This window comes from Onychostoma macrolepis, chromosome 19, assembly GCF_012432095.1.
Source record: "Onychostoma macrolepis isolate SWU-2019 chromosome 19, ASM1243209v1, whole genome shotgun sequence".
NCBI classification, from domain to species: domain Eukaryota; kingdom Metazoa; phylum Chordata; class Actinopteri; order Cypriniformes; family Cyprinidae; genus Onychostoma; species Onychostoma macrolepis.
In genome coordinates, this window is record NC_081173.1 from 17,434,449 (window position 1) to 17,454,230 (window position 19,782).

Sequence of the window (19,782 nt, forward strand, 5' to 3'; positions counted from 1 at the left end):
TTTTATCCGTCAACTACCCACGCGTTTTTCCTATGAAAATGCCTACTGCTATTAGTAACTTCCTTAAAACAGACTAAACGTTTGTGTCACCTGCGGTTGTTAATATGAGACAAGACATGGGCTCTGTTTAGGTGCTAAAACCTCAGTACCGTGTGAAGCATTCAGCAAACAAATATAATTTCCCGGAAATAACTTGAATATGTAGAAGTAGGAGGAGGAGTCGCTCGCGCTTCGCCTGGCGCAGAGTGCGCGCGGAATACAGCGCTTCCGGACACCGCGCGACTCGAGCGAGCGCATCCGCGGCCGGCTGAGCGCCGCACCGACTCCTGTGTTTGTGCCTGATCCACCCCTGTCACTGCCAGCGTGTTAGACATTCATAAAGGTAGGAATGATGTACTCTTGCTTACGCATTTTACTCACTAACAGTTACTTTTGTTAATAAGAAATTGATGTGAAATAAGTAGGCTTTACTTAAAATGTCAGTGGCAGGTTCATATGCGAGAGTCTATGAGAAATGAACTTGTTTAGTGACATCCAGCGGGAATAAACGCTTTGTTTAGTGATGCATTTAAGGTTTAAGTTGTTTAATTTGTGTGAGTGTGTGTGTACATTATATTAATTAGCAGGAATTAACTGTAAATCATTTTCAAGAGTGCAGTGAATGGTTAAACTGGGTTAGATGGGGAAGCTGTTAGTTCCCCTAGGGAGTCTGTTGACTACTCTGTCTACACAAGTGAGAGGCAAAGAAGGTCAAGACAAACTGTGAGGGGTGAAAGTGAGAGCTGAGATAATCTGAAACCTTTAAATGAGTTGGATGAGCAAAGGAATCGGCAGCAGGTGCATTGAAGTTTCTTTGCAGTGCTTTGAATTCTTTATTCAGCTTTTGCTGTTTGCATTATGCAGCCAATTTGCATCTGCTAAAGCTGTGTGAATGAACCAGATTAGATGATGATAATGAGAACACAAAAATGAGAAGTTTGCTGCTGTGGTTTCAGAGTTTCTGTCTCTGATGCTATATCTAGATGTATGTGCCATTCATCTATTAATATTGGCTGCTTTTCTGCCTAGTTTTTCCTTGTATTGTTTTTTTGTTTTTTGTTTTCTTACTGTGAGTGTTGAACCGTTTCTATCATTTTGATTCTTTGGTTCATTTGTTAATTTTGGTGTATGTCGAGGACTATATCAGGCACCTTCCTCTACAGTTTGGCAATCTAAAGTGAAATAGCAAAGGAAATACTGGACTGATGATGGGAATCATGAGCGCTTTTGCTATTGAAGCCTTTTCGTAATAAGTGAAACTGTCATTTCAAATTTTTATGTAGTTTAAATCAAATTGAATCAAATAGCAGTAAGTTTGTCCTAGAGCGAAAAACAGAATGGAATGTCTCTAGGACTAGATTAGGCCATAGGCTTCATCACTTCCTGTTCTGTACAAGGTCACTTCCTGGCTGCTCTCCCCTGGCGCTATGGGAGGAAGTGGGTGCGGCTGTCCGGTAAAATTGTCTAAAATGCAACATGGTAAAACTGGCCAAGTTAAACTCTGTTACACATTTTAGTTCTTTTGTGAATAGCTCAGTACTGATGGCGTCACCTGATGTTTTCGTGCGGGATGATTGTTACAATAAGATAATAAAATGTGCTCAATTGCGTTGTTTGCAAAGGTTTCTTGTGTATTAGTGTCTGTCTGACATTATTTCAGTTCAATCAGATGAATTTCACAACCTTCCATATAGTGGAAAAATGAAGACAATCCACAATTGGTTTCATTAGAAAGAATCGATTGAGTTTTCAAAGAAAAAAGTACAAATATTTTGTTTTTCAAAAGCATCAAGTCTAAAATACTGGCTGTTCATGAAAGGCCTGATTGTGGAATCTCACTCTGGAGGAAATTGACATCATGTGGAAAAAGGAAGTAGCTGTGTTTGTGACACCTGACTTACTGTTCCCAGGATACACTTTGCTATTGTCTTCGCTCTCTCGCCCTCTTTACGGCTTCATCTCTTAGTTTCTCTGTAATTTTGGTCTTGTACTGTATGTGTGTCTACTGGATACGTTTGTCTAGAGGCTCATGTTTGTCTACTTGCTTGCACTGTGTGTATGACAGTTATTTATTTGTTCGAGTGTTTCCATGAAAGTTTTTGTGTATATGAATGTGTGTGTGTGTGTGTGTGTGTGTGTGTGTGTGTGTGTGTGTGTGTGTGTGTGTGTGTGTGTGTGTGTGAGAGAGAGAGGATTGCAGTGTGACAGCTTGTTTCCCGGTGTCCTATCATTCCAGTTCCACGCACACAAGACTTCCTGTTGGAAGGGGGAGGGAACTTCCTCTCCATAAGAGTAGGGGAGGTGGGGAAAGGGAAAGCAAAGAATGAAGGAGATGCAAGAAAAGAAATAAAGAAAAAAATATGGTAAAACTAAAGCCTTTTGTGTGGGGCAACCTGTAGTGTACTTATTAGGCCTAAAAAAGTTTGGGCCCAACAATTAAGATGCTCGCTCAGGCCCATGAATTTTAGTGGTCATTCTTTTCAGAATAAAACTACAGAATTGTATGTATATGTATAGTTTATGCATGTGTTTATATGTATTTTGACACATTTTTTGTATGACATGTTTTGGTTGCATGTGAAAGTTAGTTAGCATTAGTTAAGTATCTGTTTTTGTTAGAGGCAATTCTGAGAAAATTAGGTCTCAAAAAAGCGGAAATAGAGTCAAAAAGTGAAGATGTACACAATGCTGTTACAGCATGTTTTATAGCAAAGAATTTAATTAAAAATTAAATTATTTTTTATATTACAGACATAAGAATGGTTGAAAATGCTTTGCTATATCGTCTAAATAAATTGAGTGCAATACACTGAAAATCATTTAAAATGCTAAAAGTGAATTCAGACATTACGATGTTTATAATATACAGTATGAAAACTGGATATTCATTTTGAAATCTGCAAAAGTTTACGTTTAACACTGTTAATTATTAATTATGAGAGTAATGATTAACTTTAAGAGTGTGTTTAATGGCAAAAGTTATCTAAAAGTAACAATAGAGGAAATGAGCGTGTTCAGTTAAACGTCTAATATCGACTGATATGAATAAATTAATAATAATTTGTAATATCAGCTGTTAACTGATGTATTACTGATATATTATGCATTAGCCCAGCAGTAACACATACACTTCAGCATTTTTTTTTTGACATTTTTGTTTTTCTTCGATTAAGAAATTCAACAAGCGTTATCTTGTCCACTTAAAACTTTACAGGAAAGGTGTGTCCAAGTGTTTGTGACTGAGGTTCCAGTATGTTGCAGGGTGTCAGTGCGAGGGGGTAACAACCGATGAATTTCATCATTTACAGTAGCCTCCATTATTGCTGAACATCTTTGTCCAGCCGCAGTTTCTTACCATCTTCCTTCCACTTTCCCATGCAGGTATATTCATAGTAATCTATCGGCCTGTGGGTGAAGCATCTCGCTCCATCTAGAATTCAGAAAGGTGATGCAACACTCATCACACGACCTGAATTCATGCTCATGAGGTTTGTTTCAGTTGTGATCTGATTAGGGGCTTTGCTCTGGTGACAAACTAAATGGTCTTCTGCATTTGCTGTTGGTAAGCCCTCAAACCCTCAAATGCAACTTCCTCTTATCGACACAGCTGTAAATGCTACGGTTGGTGAGAATGTGAGAGGGCGCTGACATTTTGACACATATTGAGTTTGCCAGTGTGCAGGCCTGGGTGCTTTTACATTATTGAAGTTTTCATAACCTTCCAAGTCTAAAACAACTTAGACCCTTATTGTTTGATCAGTGGTCTTCATTTCTTTGTGTAGTTTATTCTGTAGTTATATATTTTTTCATCTACTTACCTAAAATAATTTTTGGACTGTAGTGTGTTTAAAATACTTTTAAAAGGTTTTAAAGGTCCTCGTTTTCAACTGTATCTGCGTTTTTTTGTTGTTGGATAACAAGACTTTGTCACTACATTACATTTTTTTTAGTTGTGTGACTGATGGTGCTAACGCATGTGTACGTGTCAAACCTCTTTTAGAAAAAAGTGTGGTGTCTGTTTTCGCTGGTCTACAATATATTTAGACGCTAGAAGTAGACTCGTCTTTTATCTTCTGTTAAAATGGCTTCCATCGAAAGGAGTGTATATTATAAGAGAAGAGATGTCATTTGGCTTCCTCTTTTTTAATCTTGATTGTTTCTCTTAAACAGCACTGAGATCAAACAGAGAGTAAATTGAGGCTTTTGCTAAAGTCAGATATCTCTCCTGAGAAAAAGACCCCAGTAATCTAATGCAGACCTTAACAGCATCTGGGCACAGAAGATACCAAAGTTTGCAATGAAGGCCAGCTTCACACTATAGTTTGTGGGGCGAACCCGTGTCCATTTGATTAAAAAAAAAGTGATTATCAAAGCTAGAAATGGTTCATGTGACCTATATTGCAGTTTCCAACTGGAATGAAACCAATCTATTGATGACAGACATATAATTTGCAATTTATTATTGTGCATTTCTCATGGCTGCTTGTCTCGGCCCTTGGAAAGCATATCGCATTCTTTGCATCTGTTGTTATGCACCTGCGGCAGATAAGCTCAAGCGCCATTCTGTCTGTGGTGTGGTGGTAAAGAGAGAAATTCTTCAATAATAGTTGCTCTTAAACCTTTACCTAGCTACTGTGGTAAACAGTTACCGCTAGTACTCATAGTGGTACACTATCAGAAAAGAATGTGATGAAATGACATTTAGGAGTACAACAGCTTGTCTGTACAACTCTGTACTTTATCTGATTCTAAAATTTGTATATTAGTACCTTAGAGTGGTAATATACCCTTAAGTACTTCTTTAAACCTTTTAGGGGTACATAAAGATTCAAAGATATCCCTTGGAGGGTACTGTCCTGGTTGTACCCTAAAGGTACAATTGCACAATTTTTTAGTCAGGTGGATGGTGCAAACGTACCATAATTCAGTCAAAAAAGTGAAATGTAGAGACAGACAAGAGGGGTGTAATTGAACTCTGGTTCAAAGAAAGCATCTGAACCAAATTTAAGCCAAAATTTTGGAGATTTTCATATGAATTCAAACATTTCTTTAATTCCTTCAAATGAACTTGCTATACCCGCATTGATTTCATAGGTCTATACTCATACTGAATGTCAACAACTTGTCTATTTTTATTTGTGAATTTTAGCAATGACCACGTTGACACTTGAATAAAAGACAGCTTAAAACTTCATTAAGTCTCCTGATATCTGAAAGAGATAACTTTGAGCAATATTTCCTCTGAGACCTTTTGTGATATGAAAGAGACCGTAGACCAATCTAAAAAAAAATCTAAAACCATGAAGTGCATCTCTATAGCTTATTTGGCTTATAAGTATAGAAACCAATGAAAACGTGTTTTTAAGTTTGACTTGATTATTGATAAGTTTAGGATGTTATGATTTTTTTCTGCACTCGATGCAGTCTCTGAAACTTTCCTCGTTTCTCTCACCCAGCCTGCTCTCCCTGTATTTCCAGTTCTCAAAACCTAAAGAAAACTCTATAAACAGGAGCTGCTTTTCATTACTTGCACATGTACCCATTTGCTTTTATTGACTTGTGTCAACAACTATTCTCTTTTGTGGTCAGCTGTTTAATCAAACCATTATTTGTTCAGTCATTTCTAACAAACACTGAATTTAAAAAGTGGTCAGGACTTTTTCAGTGCTCACTTTTTCTGTTTCTAGACTATTGCATCAGTGCAGACTGAATTACACATGATTATCTGAACAAAAAATAAGATAAGAACACAAGCTGTTGTTTTTATTTGATGTGTTCTTTATCATCACTTATAATTTATTCATTGTAATTCTGCACATAGATAGGCTGAAGATATGAATGGGACAACAGGCTTGTGGAATCATGGGAAATTCTTGAAGAGACATGATAAAAATGGAAACAATAAGCATGGGTGGTGAACAGTTCTGTATTGTTTTCTCCAGCAAAAATGATACACACCTATTGAAATAAAAGCTTGTGATGATTGTTGATTTGGTAAGCGTGACGTCTGTGTCACGTTTGCAAGTGTGTGTCTGCATTGTGATATCTTCTGATGGGATGTTTATGTGTATTTTAGAGTAAGTTTGGAATATTTTCATGAGGCAGAGAGAAAAGCATAGATTGGACAGATTGTCCGAGGGGTGGAGCAGTATGTGTTGTTAGTGTGTTGCCCCTTTGCAGCTGGACCCTCTCCCCTCTCAGCAGGAAATGGGGGGGAGGCTTTAGTGGGCCGGACAGGAAACACTCGCAAAACTGGCATCCTGTTGATCCACTGATGGTCAGTCTGATAGAAATACAGGACATAGCTTTATACAGCGAAAGAGTGGACATTGCGCACACACGTACATTTTCAAGGGGAATTTTAACTGAGAACTTCCCTTTCTCTAGACTGGAAAGAAAAAGGAAGTAATGCTAAAGAGTGTTAAGTTACAAAATATAAAGTCATTTCACTTTCTCACTGTCTGTTACTTATATAAATGCATTGTGTTTTTCTTTTTCCTGCTCTCTCTATCTTTCTCTTTCTCCCCAGGAAGATGGTGTGTTGAAAGCTGATGTGTGGATCTGGTGAGAGCTCCCACAGTTCATTCATTACATTTACATATCGACCACTGCGAGAAACATAGAAGAAAACCTTCTCAACATTGACAAACTCATGTCATAACATAAACATCACCATTACCATACAGAGACCCCAAAATCAATTTGAACACTCAAGCTAGGGCTTCACGATTCAAAATAAAAATTAAATTGTGATATGACTTAGTGTGGTTATCTAATCGCAAATTAAATAAATGTGCTGTGTGTTTTATAGTGTAGCGCAGCACTGTGTTATGTTACACGCTATTTGTATATCTAATGTTTCTGGCTTCCGGTGTCATCTGCTTCCAGCTATTTTCAGCTGTACTAAACAGCTTGATATTGCAAATTGGTGTGTCTTACCATATTAATTTAATGTATTGTCTTAACTATGAACACACTGATTTGTAGTGCAAACAGTTTTACTGTACTTTGTTATTATTCTCGTTATTTCTCTACGGCGGCTAATGACCTGGAAGTCTCACACATTCACAGAAAACAGCTTACTTCTGCTTTGAAAAATAAGGTGGATAGCATAAATTTAGCGCAACACAGCATGCACCAATCATCTTCCTAAACTTTTTTTGAGAAGTGCTTATAAACCGGCTATTGTCAGCAAAAGAGAAGCTTTAAGGCCTCCCTGTGGTTGTTCACTGACGTAAAAACTTGATGGTTTAAAAGAATGTTTGAAAGCAAAGAAATTAAGTCTAAAATATTAGTATTTCAATTTTACAGCTATTACAGAAATTATTATTATAAAATATTCAGTGTTTTATTTTACAGTAAAATATTACACTATTACAAGTAATAAATGTTTAATGCTTCTTTACTTTACTTTAGGTGTGTGTATATATATATATATGGATGGATGGATGGATGGATGGATGGATAGATAATCTCAAACTTTTTTTATCAAATCGTGCAGTCCTAACTTAAGTCACACCTTAAAACCAATGTCATTGCATTAAATATCAAGTAACCTACTAGATAATACTGTATCTAATTAATTCCTCTTTATCTTGTTCCTATGGGAAGAAGCTCTGTTTCCAGGGTGATGAGCTGTGTGCTTTAAAAATATCGAATATTATGGGCTGTGCTTGCTGTAAGCAGAGGAAGGCCAGTAAAGCTGTGTCGAGTCCCAACTCGTGTGACACAGGCAATGGGACCCAGGCATCAGAACCCTCCCGTTACATCGCCGATCCCACTTTTAACCCTGGGATGATCCCTAACTTTAATGATTTTTCCAACCCTGCTCCCTCATGCAATTTCAACACGTCCCGCCCAGCCCCCATCACAGGTGTGTAAAAGTGTGTGTTGATTTTCATGACACACAGATACAGAGTAGTTACTTCCCTTAAACCAATTATGTTTGTGTGTTTGTTCAGGAGGTGGTGTAACGCTCTTTATAGCGCTTTATGACTATGATGCACGTACAGAGGATGACCTGAGTTTCCAGAAAGGAGAAAAGTTCCATATTATCAACAATACGTGAGTTCAAAGCAGGACATAAGATTCACACAGTCTTTTAAAACCACAAATAAACCACAAATACCAGACATTTCTTCCTTTTTTGCCTTGCTTCTCTCTCTGTTGTTCCCCTTGTCCCTCTTTCTGTCTCATTTCCTTTCTTCTCATTTGTTTGTACCACTTTTTGATATTTCTTTCTCTGTCCCCTGTCCCTCCACAGCGAGGGTGACTGGTGGGAGGCTCGTTCTCTGGACACAGGGAAGTCTGGGTACATTCCTAGTAACTATGTGGCCCCTGTGGACTCCATACAAGCTGAGGAGTGAGTTACATGTGAACATGCTATTTCAGGAATTTATAATGACATTATATGCCAGCTTTAAAGTACATTATTGCTGTTTGTCCATGCAGGTGGTATTTTGGGAAGATGGGCCGGAAGGATGCAGAACGACAGTTGTTAGCGCAGAACAATCCTAGAGGGACATTCTTAATACGAGAGAGTGAGACAACAAAAGGTAAATGATTTTAATTTATCAGTATATATATATATATATACATACATTTACATTTACATTTACATTTTGCATTCAGTAGAGACTGTGAAATCGAATAATATATGTGATGTTATGTAGTATTGTGATTAATCTCATTTTTTGTAGCTAACATGTTAACACGTAAAAATATTTGTGCAATTATTGGTTTCAGCAGTTTGTGTAAATGGGAAATATATGTGCATAAATGCTACCTTAAATGCTTTGAATGAATGCTTTTACTCAGTAAGGATATATTAAATTGATCAAAAGTAACTGTACAGACTTTCTACATTGTTACAAAAGGTTTCTGTTTCAAATAAATAAATTCTTTTGAACTTTATATTCAGAGAATAATTTATTATATTTAATATAATTAATAATAAACAAAAATTTAATAGAAAACAGCCATATTAAATTGTAATAATATTTCTCAATATTGCTGTTTTTACTGTATTTTTGCTCAAACAAATGCAGACTTAGTGAGCATAAGAGAATTATTTCAAAATAAATCTTTAAAAAGGACTTGCCGACCCCAACTTTTGAACAGTAAATGAACGTGTCAGCAGTGTTTTAAAATGAACTGTTAAATATATTTAATTAATCCCTTGAATTAACATTTATAGCCTCCTGTTAGTGCACAGAAAAACATCTAGTTGACACTATTTCCCTTACAGTGCCATTCAGAAAGTACAACAATAGGAAACATGCAAAGATCCTGTACAATAATGATGCTCGATACTGTAGAATAATAATGGAGGTTCTGTAATGCAGTTTATTTCAATAGAAACCCAGAACGAGAAGTCGAAACAAGATGGCACAACAATACCTAAATGCCAGTGCAGTTGTTTAGTGCTGACTGAAAAGAAATTTGTTTATTCTTTCTCATATTGTTTATTAATAAAATTGCTTTTAAATCCATTGATTTCATCTCACCAACAAATTTGAGAGCATCTTTTCATCCCCTCTTTAGGAGCATACTCTTTGTCAATCAGAGACTGGGATGATGCGAAGGGCGATCATGTCAAGCACTATAAAATTAGGAAGCTGGACAATGGCGGTTATTACATCACAACAAGGACACAGTTTGATACCGTCCAGGAGCTGGTGGGGCATTATACAGGTCAGTGCAATACATGCACACCTCACCCTTAACATACTGTGATTTCAAAATGCATGACAGTACATTTCAAAGTTTTTTTAAATAGAGATTTTGTCTATATTAAAGAATTTCCTCAGAAGGAAGCACTGTTTAGTGGCTCTGTATCTGTGGCGTGTTGATATTTACTGCGAATAAAGTGATCAGCAGGTCAGTTTATTTGTGCCCATCTTCATTTCCTCTTTTGTTGCCCAAATGACTTCTCTGCTTCGGCTGAGTGCATTATTTGTATCAGTTCTGTTCGTGAACTGTCCTCCTACTCAACCTGTCAGTCTGGTGCTATCAGCCTTCCTGTTTCACTGTTATTGTTGAATCTAGTCACACACACACACACACACACACCCACATGCACATATACTCTCATGAATATACAGAGATCCTCTCAGATAGACCACTTCAACTGTAAAACTAAAATTGGGCCACCTACCACCCCAAATATGGGGCAAACCATTACCACAGAACAATTACTTTCAGTTTTAAATGCTAAACAATTTTCCCTTAGTTTCTACTCTACATATTGAATTTACTTATCTAAATTTGACCAATGTGCTGCTTTAATTGAAATGAACTGGAGTGGTGCTGATCCCTAACTAATAAGTTAGACTGAACACTAGCATACACTATCGTTCAGAAGTTTCTGATCAGTAAGACACTGAATTAAACAAAAGTGACAGTAAAGACATTTATGATGTTTCAAAATATTTCCGTTTCAAACAAAATGCTGTTGTTTTGAACTTTCTGTTCATCTAATAGTACTGAAAAATGTATCATGTTTTCCATAAAGATATTAGGCAGTACAACTGTTGCTTGAGCACCAACTCATCATGTTAGGATTTCTGAAGTGTCATGTGGCACTGAAGACTGGATTAATGATGCTGAAAATTCAGCCTTGCCATGTCAAGAATAAATTTGATATTCAAATATATTCAAATAATAATACATTAAATTATAATAATATTTCACAATTTTACTGTATTTGTGACCAAATAAATACAGCCTTGGTGAGCATAACAGACTTCTTTCAAAGACATTAAAAAATCTTACAGACCCGAACTTTTAAATAGTAGTGTAGACAGTAAAAACACTATCACAAATTGATGTTAACACAATGAGTGTTGATATGAGCTGATTAATCCATCTGGTCTTTATACTACAATAATAAATATTATTATTATATTTTCTAGAATTATAATTACTATATTATAAAATAATACTTTACATGATTTAACACATCCTTTAGCATAACTCAACCCAGCCACACAGTCTGACATGCAGCTACAGCCACTGACTGTCAGTGATCTCTGTCGCCCTCTGCTGAGTGAACATGTATCATTTAGGTTTTTCATGCATATGTGTGCTTGTGAGTGCTTCTTTAATCTGATTTGGACAGCATTTTGTGTATTTGTAAATGTTTGTTTTTATAGCCTGCTGTTTGTGTCTTCTTTGCATCTGTCTCCTCTCGTTTCTATCTGTGTCCGTCTTTTCTCCGTACTCTGTTCTTTAGAGCGTGCAGCAGGGCTGTGCTGCCGTTTGATTGGCAGCTGTAGGCGGGGCATGCCTAAGCTGGCTGACCTGTCAGTGAAGACTAAGGATGTTTGGGAGATTCCCAGGGAGTCACTTCAGCTCATTAAGAAACTGGGCAATGGCCAGTTTGGTGAAGTGTGGATGGGTAGGAACCACTAAAAGCATGGGAACATGTTGCAGGAAGGAGGGAACAAAACTCGCACGCCTTGCCCATCCTGCCTGTGGTACAGAGCCTTGCAATTATATTACATTTTTTTAAAAAGCTAGTTCATCCAAAAATTACAATTCTGTCATCGTTTACATTGTTGCTCTCATGTCGTAACATGATTGACTTTATTTCTCCTGCGAAACACAAAAGATATTTTAAAGAATGTTGAAGGGGAGGGCAATATGATCAAAATCTTATATCACGATATGAGTAATTTTATTTCACGTTGACGATATATATCACAATATAGTTATTTTTGCTTTAAATAAGGTCTTTATGATATCAAAATCTTTGATACCATAGAAATTTCATAATTCTTGTCACCAGTGTCAATATCACAAAACAGCTAATACTATCCTAAATTTTTTTTAAAAATAACTCAAGCTCACTGAAGACAAGTAAACAGTCAGTGATTACATGAGAAACTAATTACAAGCAATAGGACAAAAAAACTACAGTAGAATAAATAAGAAATGCTACACATTGTATAAAGTAATCAAATGCATAAAAACACAGCATATTCTTCACTATATAAATTAAATACATTTCTTCTTAAAGTTACAAAATTGATTTAGTCAAGAGCAGTGAGAGATTTTCTCCCATTTGTTGTTTGATTAACATGAATGACAGACAGCAGGAATATTAGACTGCTGTCACTTTAAGAGCTACCTGGATCCAATATACTGTTACACGTGTTTTCTTTTTTGTCTTTCAGACAGCGTGCGCATATAGCAAAATGAGTTCTCTTTTGCTGCTGTTTGTGTTTCAATGGCTTAAAATCACTTGTTTTTAAACATCAATTCCATGCAAACGATAAGTTTTCATGACCACGTAGCACAGCATCATCACGTGAGTGTGTAAAGCAGTAGAGATGATAGTCAAAAATCTTTTCAGGTTGACAAATTTCTACTGATTAATTGTGTCTACCGGTATATCACAGGAATGTTTTGGTTACCCTTGACTTATATTGTATGGATTTTTGTTTTTTTTTGTATAAAAAAAAAAAAATCTTAATGTCTTTGTTCCACCGAAGAAAGAAAGTCATATAAGTTTGGAATGACATGAGGGTTAAAAAAAATAAATAAATAAATATATATGTGTGTGTGTGTGTGTGTATGTGTATGTGTGTGTGTGTGTGTGTGTGTGTGCGTGTGACCCTGGACCACAAAACCAGTCTTAAGTCGCTGGGGTATATTTGTAGCAATAGCCAAATAGCAATGGGTCAACATTATCGATTTTTCTTTTATGCCAAAAATCATTAGGATATTAAGTGAAGATCATGTTCCATGAAGATATTTTGTAAATTTCTTACTGTAAATATATCAAAACTTCATTTTTGATTAGTAATATGCATTGCTAAGAACTTCATTTGGACAACTTTAAAGGCGATTTTGTCAATATTTAGATTTTTTTGCACCCTCAGATTCCAGATTTTCAAATAGTTGTATCTCGGCCAAATATTGTCTGATCCTAACAAACCATACATCAGTGGAAAGCTTATTCAGCTTTCAGATGATGAATAAATCTCAATTTTGTGGTCCAGGGTCACGTATGTATATGTGTGTGTGTGTGTGTGTATGTATGTATGTATATATATATATATATATATATTTACAATAAGGTTCATTAGTTAGCAACATTAGTAAACATGAAGTAAGAATGAACAATACTTCTACAGCATTTATTAATCTTAGTTAATGTTCATTTCAGCATTTACTAATGCATTATTAAAATCACAAGTTGTGTTTGTTAACATTAGTTAATGCGCTGTGAACTAACATGAATAAACAATGAACAACTGTATTTTCACTAACTAACATTAACAAAGATTAATAAATAGTGTAATAAATGCATTGTTCATTGTTTGTTCATGTTAGTTAATACATCAACTAATGTTAACAAATGACACCTTATTGTAAAGTGTTACCATATATATATATATATATATATATATATATATATATATATATATATATATATATATATATACATATACATAATTTTTTTCATTTTTGGTTTAATATCTCTAAATGATTCTCTCATTATAAGGCAATTGTCGTGTTTGTTTATTAGAAAAAAAATCGTTAAAATTTTACAATAATATGTTTTGAAAAACTTGCATTGTAGTAAACTGCGAAAAGAGGTCCAAACTATTTTGCAAGGTGCTGAAGATGAAAGATTGGAGGTCAGGGATATAACATAAAGGCTGTGCTGTTTTTGTTCTCTCCCTCTGGTCCTTCTAACATTGCATGCCACCCTGTTTCCCTCCTTTTCCGTCCCCCCTCCCTCTTTCTCTCTTTCAACACCCTCAACAGGTAGTAATGATGGTTTATGTTGCTACTTGACTAAAGCCTGTCCAAATGCCACGCCCCAAACGATGGGTTTAGGGCGGGATGCCTGGGAGATCACCCGGGAAACATTGCAGCTCAACAGGAAGTTGGGTCAGGGTTGTTTTGGCGACGTCTGGATGGGTGAGAAGGATACGATGATACCCAGTGTCGATCTCCATGTCAGGATTTGCTAATGCTACAGCCAGTGTTTCCAAAGGCGCACCGGCTTTCTTCGCCACTTTAGCATGTTTTCCTATGTCTGTTTCAATCAATATGTTTTCTAAAATTTGGTCAATGCAGTCATAATGACAAGAGAATAAGAAAAGGTTTGTGGGCCGTTCACAATGCTGAACATTCAAAATGCTGTGATTGACCCTGCTTTGCCAAGCATCAGTCTATGGATCTGAACTGTCAGCTAATACCCAATATAGTGCTACAGTACGTCAGCTAAACCTCAATAGCATTTTAGCACTGTGTAAATGTTCATTGTGACATTAAAAATGCAACAGCACATTCAAATAAATAAAAAAAAAAAGTTCAGCTCTTTCCCTGGAGCTGAGTGTTGTGTTGTCTGCAGCAATCCCAGCTTCCTGTTGCTTTGGTGTGTGGCCATTTTCCATCTGTTTCTCTTTATCCCATTCTTTCGTCCCTTAAACTTTTCCATGTTCGAATGGCTCTCCCAACTGTGTCTGACACTATTTCAATGTGTAGGCATGTGGAATGGCACAACTAAAGTTGCAGTGAAGACCCTGAAGCCAGGCACCATGTCTCCAGAGGCCTTCCTGGATGAGGCCCAGATCATGAAGAGGCTCCGTCATGATAAACTGGTACAGCTGTATGCTGTGGTGTCTGAGGAGCCCATCTACATCATCACTGAGTTCATGAGTCAAGGTATGGACAATTATAGAAATGTCATCTTGAGTGAATACAAAGCCAAAATGTTTATATGCATTAGCATTCAAAGGTTTGTGGTTGGTAAAATTTTTTTAATGTTTTTAAAAGTCTCTTATGCTCATCAAAGCTGCATTTGCTTGATCAAAAATACAGCAAAACCAGTAATTTTTAAAAATATTATATCAATTTAAAATAACTATCGTCTATTTGAATGTAACTTAAAATGTAATTTATTTCTGTGATAGAAAAGCTGAATTTTTAGCTGTCATTACTCCAGTCTTCAGCGTCACATGATACTTCAGAAATCATTCTAATATGCTGATTTGCGGTTGAAGATACATTTCTTATTGTTATCCATGTTGAAAACAGTTTTAGATGCTTAATATTTTTGTGGAAACTGTGATAAATTTTTTCAGGGTTCTTTTATTAATAGAAAGTTCAGAAGAACAGCATTATTTCAAAACGGAATTGTCTTTACTGTCACTTTTGATCAATTTAATGCATCCTTGCAGAAAAGTATTATTTTATTTAAAAAATTTACTGACCCCAAATTTTTAAATGATAATGTATGTTTCTGTATTATATAAATATTACAAGAATAATTTAAATAAATTAATTTATATAAAGGTGTATATATAATTTTTTTCCCTGGATGCTTTTGTGATTTAGGAAGCTTGTTGGACTTCTTGAAAGATGGAGATGGCAGAAATCTAAAATTGCCTCAACTTGTGGATATGGCAGCCCAGGTAAGACTCCTTAGTCAACAAATATCTAGCAAAAACATTTAATTTATTATTACTGGGGCAATCCTTCAGAAGTGTTGACAAATGGTTAAGGTTGGAACCAAGAACCATTTCTCATTTAGAACAATTCCTGAACAAATTAATCTTGTAATATGTCATAATCAAGGCCACAGTAGATATTCAGATCCCGGATTGATTAAGGATACAGCCTGCAGGATTTATATTAGCATGAAATGTACACAACTGGTTATAAGAGAACCATGTACCACAGCCGTTCTTCACAGGGTCAATCACCCTAAAACCTTCAAACCATAGAAGACATAAGATGCCTCAAACAAATGTGCCAGTCCTTCAGATAAGCTGTAAGAAGCATCTTGAGAGCATGACTTTATTAAAACTAATATCAATCTCCCTTCTTAAGTATGGTGATGAAAGTGCTTTTATTTCTTCTAGATTGCTGCAGGCATGGCCTATATTGAGCGGATGAACTACATCCACAGAGACCTGCGAGCTGCCAATATCCTGGTTGGAGATGGTCTGGTCTGTAAGATTGCAGACTTTGGGCTGGCTAGACTCATCGAGGACAATGAGTACACAGCTAGACAAGGTCATTCACAATCTATGACCCAAACTTGATCTCAATCTACTCAGCATATTTCTACAATCTGCCAGAGTTTCCTCCTTTATTTGATACCATCAAATGTTATTTATCTCTTCCTTGGCCTCTGCTCAATTTCATTCCAGCTCATTTTGTTCTAATATTCATTTTACTGCACTACAATTTTCATCTTTCATTACTCTATTTTGGACTGCTATATCTCAGCACTTTCTGTTTGATCTGTAATTTTCATAAATCATGACTAAATGTGCTGAACCGATTGTCTTGATTCTTGCATTATAGGAGCAAAGTTTCCGATAAAGTGGACTGCCCCAGAGGCTGCTCTTTATGGTAAATTTACCATCAAATCGGATGTGTGGTCTTTTGGTATCCTATTGACTGAGCTCATCACCAAGGGCAGAGTGCCTTACCCAGGTGTGTCTTCACTGAACCACTATGGCTATACTTTTATACACGCTGTCTGTTTGCTTCTTTCTCTTGTATGCAGATATAAACTTTTTATTTTAAAATTGTATTTTAATATTTTATGTAAAAACTGGCATTTTAATTTGTTTTTAAATGTTTTTAATAATAATTAATTTAATTTATTTTAATATTAATAAAAAACTGTTTTGATGTTAACAAGATAAAAACCATATAAAAATCAATAAAAATAAAATATTAATATTTAGTTCGACCTTTAGTGATTGACAGTCAAAATTTTCTGAAGGTTGAGCACATTGTTTGTTTGAAAGCACTTTAATTTGTTGAATAATAGAAAAAAGGTTTATTTTATGTGGGGGTTTTTTCCCCTATTCATGTGGATCACCTGTTGCTGCACAAGTAAGTTTATTGTTGTTTCTGTATGTATGAATTTGTGTAGGGATGAACAACAGAGAGGTTCTGGAGCAGGTGGAGCGTGGATATCGAATGCCTTGTCCGCAGGGCTGCCCGGCATCTCTGCATGAGTTGATGCTGCAGTGCTGGCGGAAGGATCCTGACGAGAGGCACACCTTTGAGTACCTGCAGAGCTTCCTGGAGGACTACTTTACTGCTACTGAACCCCAGTACCAGCCTGGAGAAAACCTGTGATAGACGCATATACACTTAAGTGCATTAGTTCAATATATCCTTCAGGAAAGATGCAATTGCCTTTACTTTCTATCACAATACCTCCATAAACTGATTTTGATCGATGGCCCTGCTATCACAAGCTCCAAATGAACATGCTTTAGTGCAATTCCTCATTCTGTGTTTCAAACTGGAAAAAAAAAACTTTCCAAGATACTGCTCTCAAACAGCAAGATTGGGTCACTTTCTTAAGTCTGAAGTAATACAGTGATCAATGTTAATGTTGGTTTTTTAACTTAAAATACAACCGCACATATTAATACACCATATTAATGCTTCATCTCTCCATTAAAACAGTAGCAATTAGTTACCTATTCAATGTATTTGAATGTTCTGTCTCTTGTTGAGTGTCCAAGTCATCTCTAATGGGTGCCTAGTGGAGTTATTCTAGTCAACAGAAAATTTTGCTCTGATATACAGGTGGAACAAAAGAATCTCTACCAGGCATTCAACAGTGACCTGGATAACTGGGATTTTTTACAGACGTATCTAATCGGTGGTATGTTTTGTGATTAATGTGATATACAGGTCTAAACTCCAATAACAGAGAAAGCTCTTCCAGCTCAAGAGCAAGTCCACATGAACCTTCTTTTTACATATGACTCCGCTTCTGAATGTGCATTTTTGAATGTAACAATTCAGTCTTTCAAAAATAAAAACTTTAAATATTAGTGTATACATCTCAATTCACAGCTAATCAGGATGTGCCTTGACATGTCTCTATAGTCTTGCATTTGTTTCTCTAGGCCGTGTTCACTTAGCTAGTAATGTTATTGCTTTCTAGTAATCCTTTTTGTTTAACTTTGAATCTAAGAATCTTGTATTATCTTATTAGAGAGCAGTTCTGTTGTATAATAGTGGGCTTTATTGTGGCTAGACACAGTATTGACATTCAGAAAAGACTTTTTTTCAGAGCTGTCTTTAAAATGAGAAGAAAAACTACTGTTTTGTATTGTTTCCTGCATTTTACACTGTATTTTACATTTTATCTCAATGATATGGTTTATAATTTAAGTGGATATCAGACCTGTGCCCTTATTCAGGTTCAATGATATTCTACAGGGATAGACTGTAACCCTGAACTGAAGAATGTGTATTACAGTTATGTGATGTTTGTGCCATTTTATTATACTGAGCTTACTGAACTGAACCCATGTGTCTAACATGTTTCTTTTATTTTGCATGCACATCATACATTTTGCAGGATGCTCTCGCCTTTGTTTATATAGCGCTTTATACAATAAAGCAGCTTCAATACTGAACAGAAAAATAACAGAATCATTGATTCAACAGGCGAATCCAAATTCTGCTGTAAAGAATCACAAAGACAGAGACAAATGCTCAATTGCTTGCGGCTGCATTCGTATGCTCTCCACTTTGCTGTCCACAAGATGGCAGAAGAACCGTAATGTGGAGACTTGGAGATGTGCAGGGTTTTTAGTATGCTGTATTGGTTTATTAATTATCCTGCTGGGGTTTGTAGTCATGTTGGTACATTCCGTACCTGCACTGAGCTGGCACTTTGTTCTTGCAGCAGATTTGAGTTTTACGTTTATAAATTAAACAGCGTGTTGCATCTACATTTTGCTGCAGCAGGGTAGCGTGTTCCTCTGCAGCCCTGGCGATGTGTGTTGATGATTAATCTCTAGCACATTTCAGCATTTGTCCCTGTTTATAAAAATCTGATGTTACAAAAAAAAGGAATATAGGTGGTGGAGCAGGTAGATTTTGTCTTCTTACAATCTGTTTTTAGATTTCAGGCTGTTTATTTCTTATTTAGAATACACATCTATTAAGTAAACACTTCTTCCCGAATTGATTTGATTTTCTCTCTCTCACTCTCTTTTTTTTTTTGTATGAAATTTTATTTTATTATTTGAATACTTTTTAAACATCTACCTGTTTTACAGTGAGGTGCAATATTTTGTATTGTTCCAACATAATATGAAGCTCAATTTCCCTAACCTGTGTATGAAAATACTACTAGCATTGTGTATGTGCCTATATAATAATATAATCAAAACAACAAATGAGTTCTCTGAGGGCCCACCGCGTGCTATAGGTGCAGCACAACTGAATACATCAATGCAATCAAATAAAACTGCAATTAGTCACAGTGCAATGTTATTAGGACAGCCAAAGAAGAAGTCCAATTTTTTAAATGGTAAAGGGAATGTTGAAAGAGATTGGACCATGAAAGAAAATTTGAAGAAAATTTGATTATTGGAGAGCAGAGGAGAGACACTATAGGATTGTGATCTTTGACAATGTCTAATAGATTCAGCTATTATATTATTCACGGTCCACAGTTCATATCAAGGACATTATATATTGTGTTCCATCATTATAGGACATCATTCAGTTTTTAAAGAGATAGTCCGCCCAGAAATGAATCACCTTATGTTGTACCAAACCTGTATGGCTTTCTTTATTCCATGGGACACAATAGAATATGTTGGGCATAATGTTAGTGACTGACAGCCTCAGTCACTGCACAGTTTCATTGTACCTTTACAATAAAAGTGACTGAATGACTGAGTCTGTCATTTTGCCTTCTCCTTTTGTGTTCCATGGAAGAATGAAAGT

General features: G+C 36.0%; 1 protein-coding gene across 6 annotated transcripts; it reads left to right on the top strand.

Moving 5' to 3' along the window:
- Positions 1-216: 216 nt before the first annotated feature.
- Positions 217-18,346, top strand: yrk (Yes-related kinase). 6 transcript variants are annotated; one of them, XM_058752768.1, is made up of 14 exons: positions 217-382; positions 6,569-6,603; positions 7,654-7,912; positions 8,001-8,103; positions 8,303-8,401; positions 8,491-8,594; positions 9,583-9,732; positions 11,273-11,437; positions 13,816-13,971; positions 14,542-14,721; positions 15,394-15,470; positions 15,921-16,074; positions 16,369-16,500; positions 16,949-18,346. In XM_058752768.1, exons 3-14 carry the CDS (start codon positions 7,702-7,704, stop codon positions 17,155-17,157), a joined length of 1,740 nt encoding a protein of 579 aa, XP_058608751.1. In that variant the 5' UTR covers positions 217-382; positions 6,569-6,603; positions 7,654-7,701; the 3' UTR covers positions 17,158-18,346. The 6 variants fall into 6 exon arrangements, with proteins under 6 accessions (XP_058608751.1, XP_058608747.1, XP_058608750.1 ...); XM_058752764.1 differs by lacking the exon at positions 13,816-13,971 and having other exon boundaries at positions 219-382; positions 7,651-7,912; XM_058752767.1 differs by lacking the exon at positions 11,273-11,437 and having other exon boundaries at positions 219-382.
- The last annotated feature ends 1,436 nt before the right edge of the window (positions 18,347-19,782 follow it).

What these genes read in the sequence shown, in the direction of transcription:
- yrk (XM_058752768.1), top strand. Translation starts at nt 7,702, where the DNA reads ATGGGCTGTGCTTGCTGTAAGCAGAGGAAGGCCAGTAAAGCTGTGTCG. An exon ending in CCGCCCAGCCCCCATCACAG is followed by an intron (nt 7,913 to 8,000) that starts GTGTGTAAAAGT and finishes GTGTTTGTTCAG; the next exon opens with GAGGTGGTGTAACGCTCTTT. An exon ending in GCTGGTGGGGCATTATACAG is followed by an intron (nt 9,733 to 11,272) that starts GTCAGTGCAATA and finishes TCTGTTCTTTAG; the next exon opens with AGCGTGCAGCAGGGCTGTGC.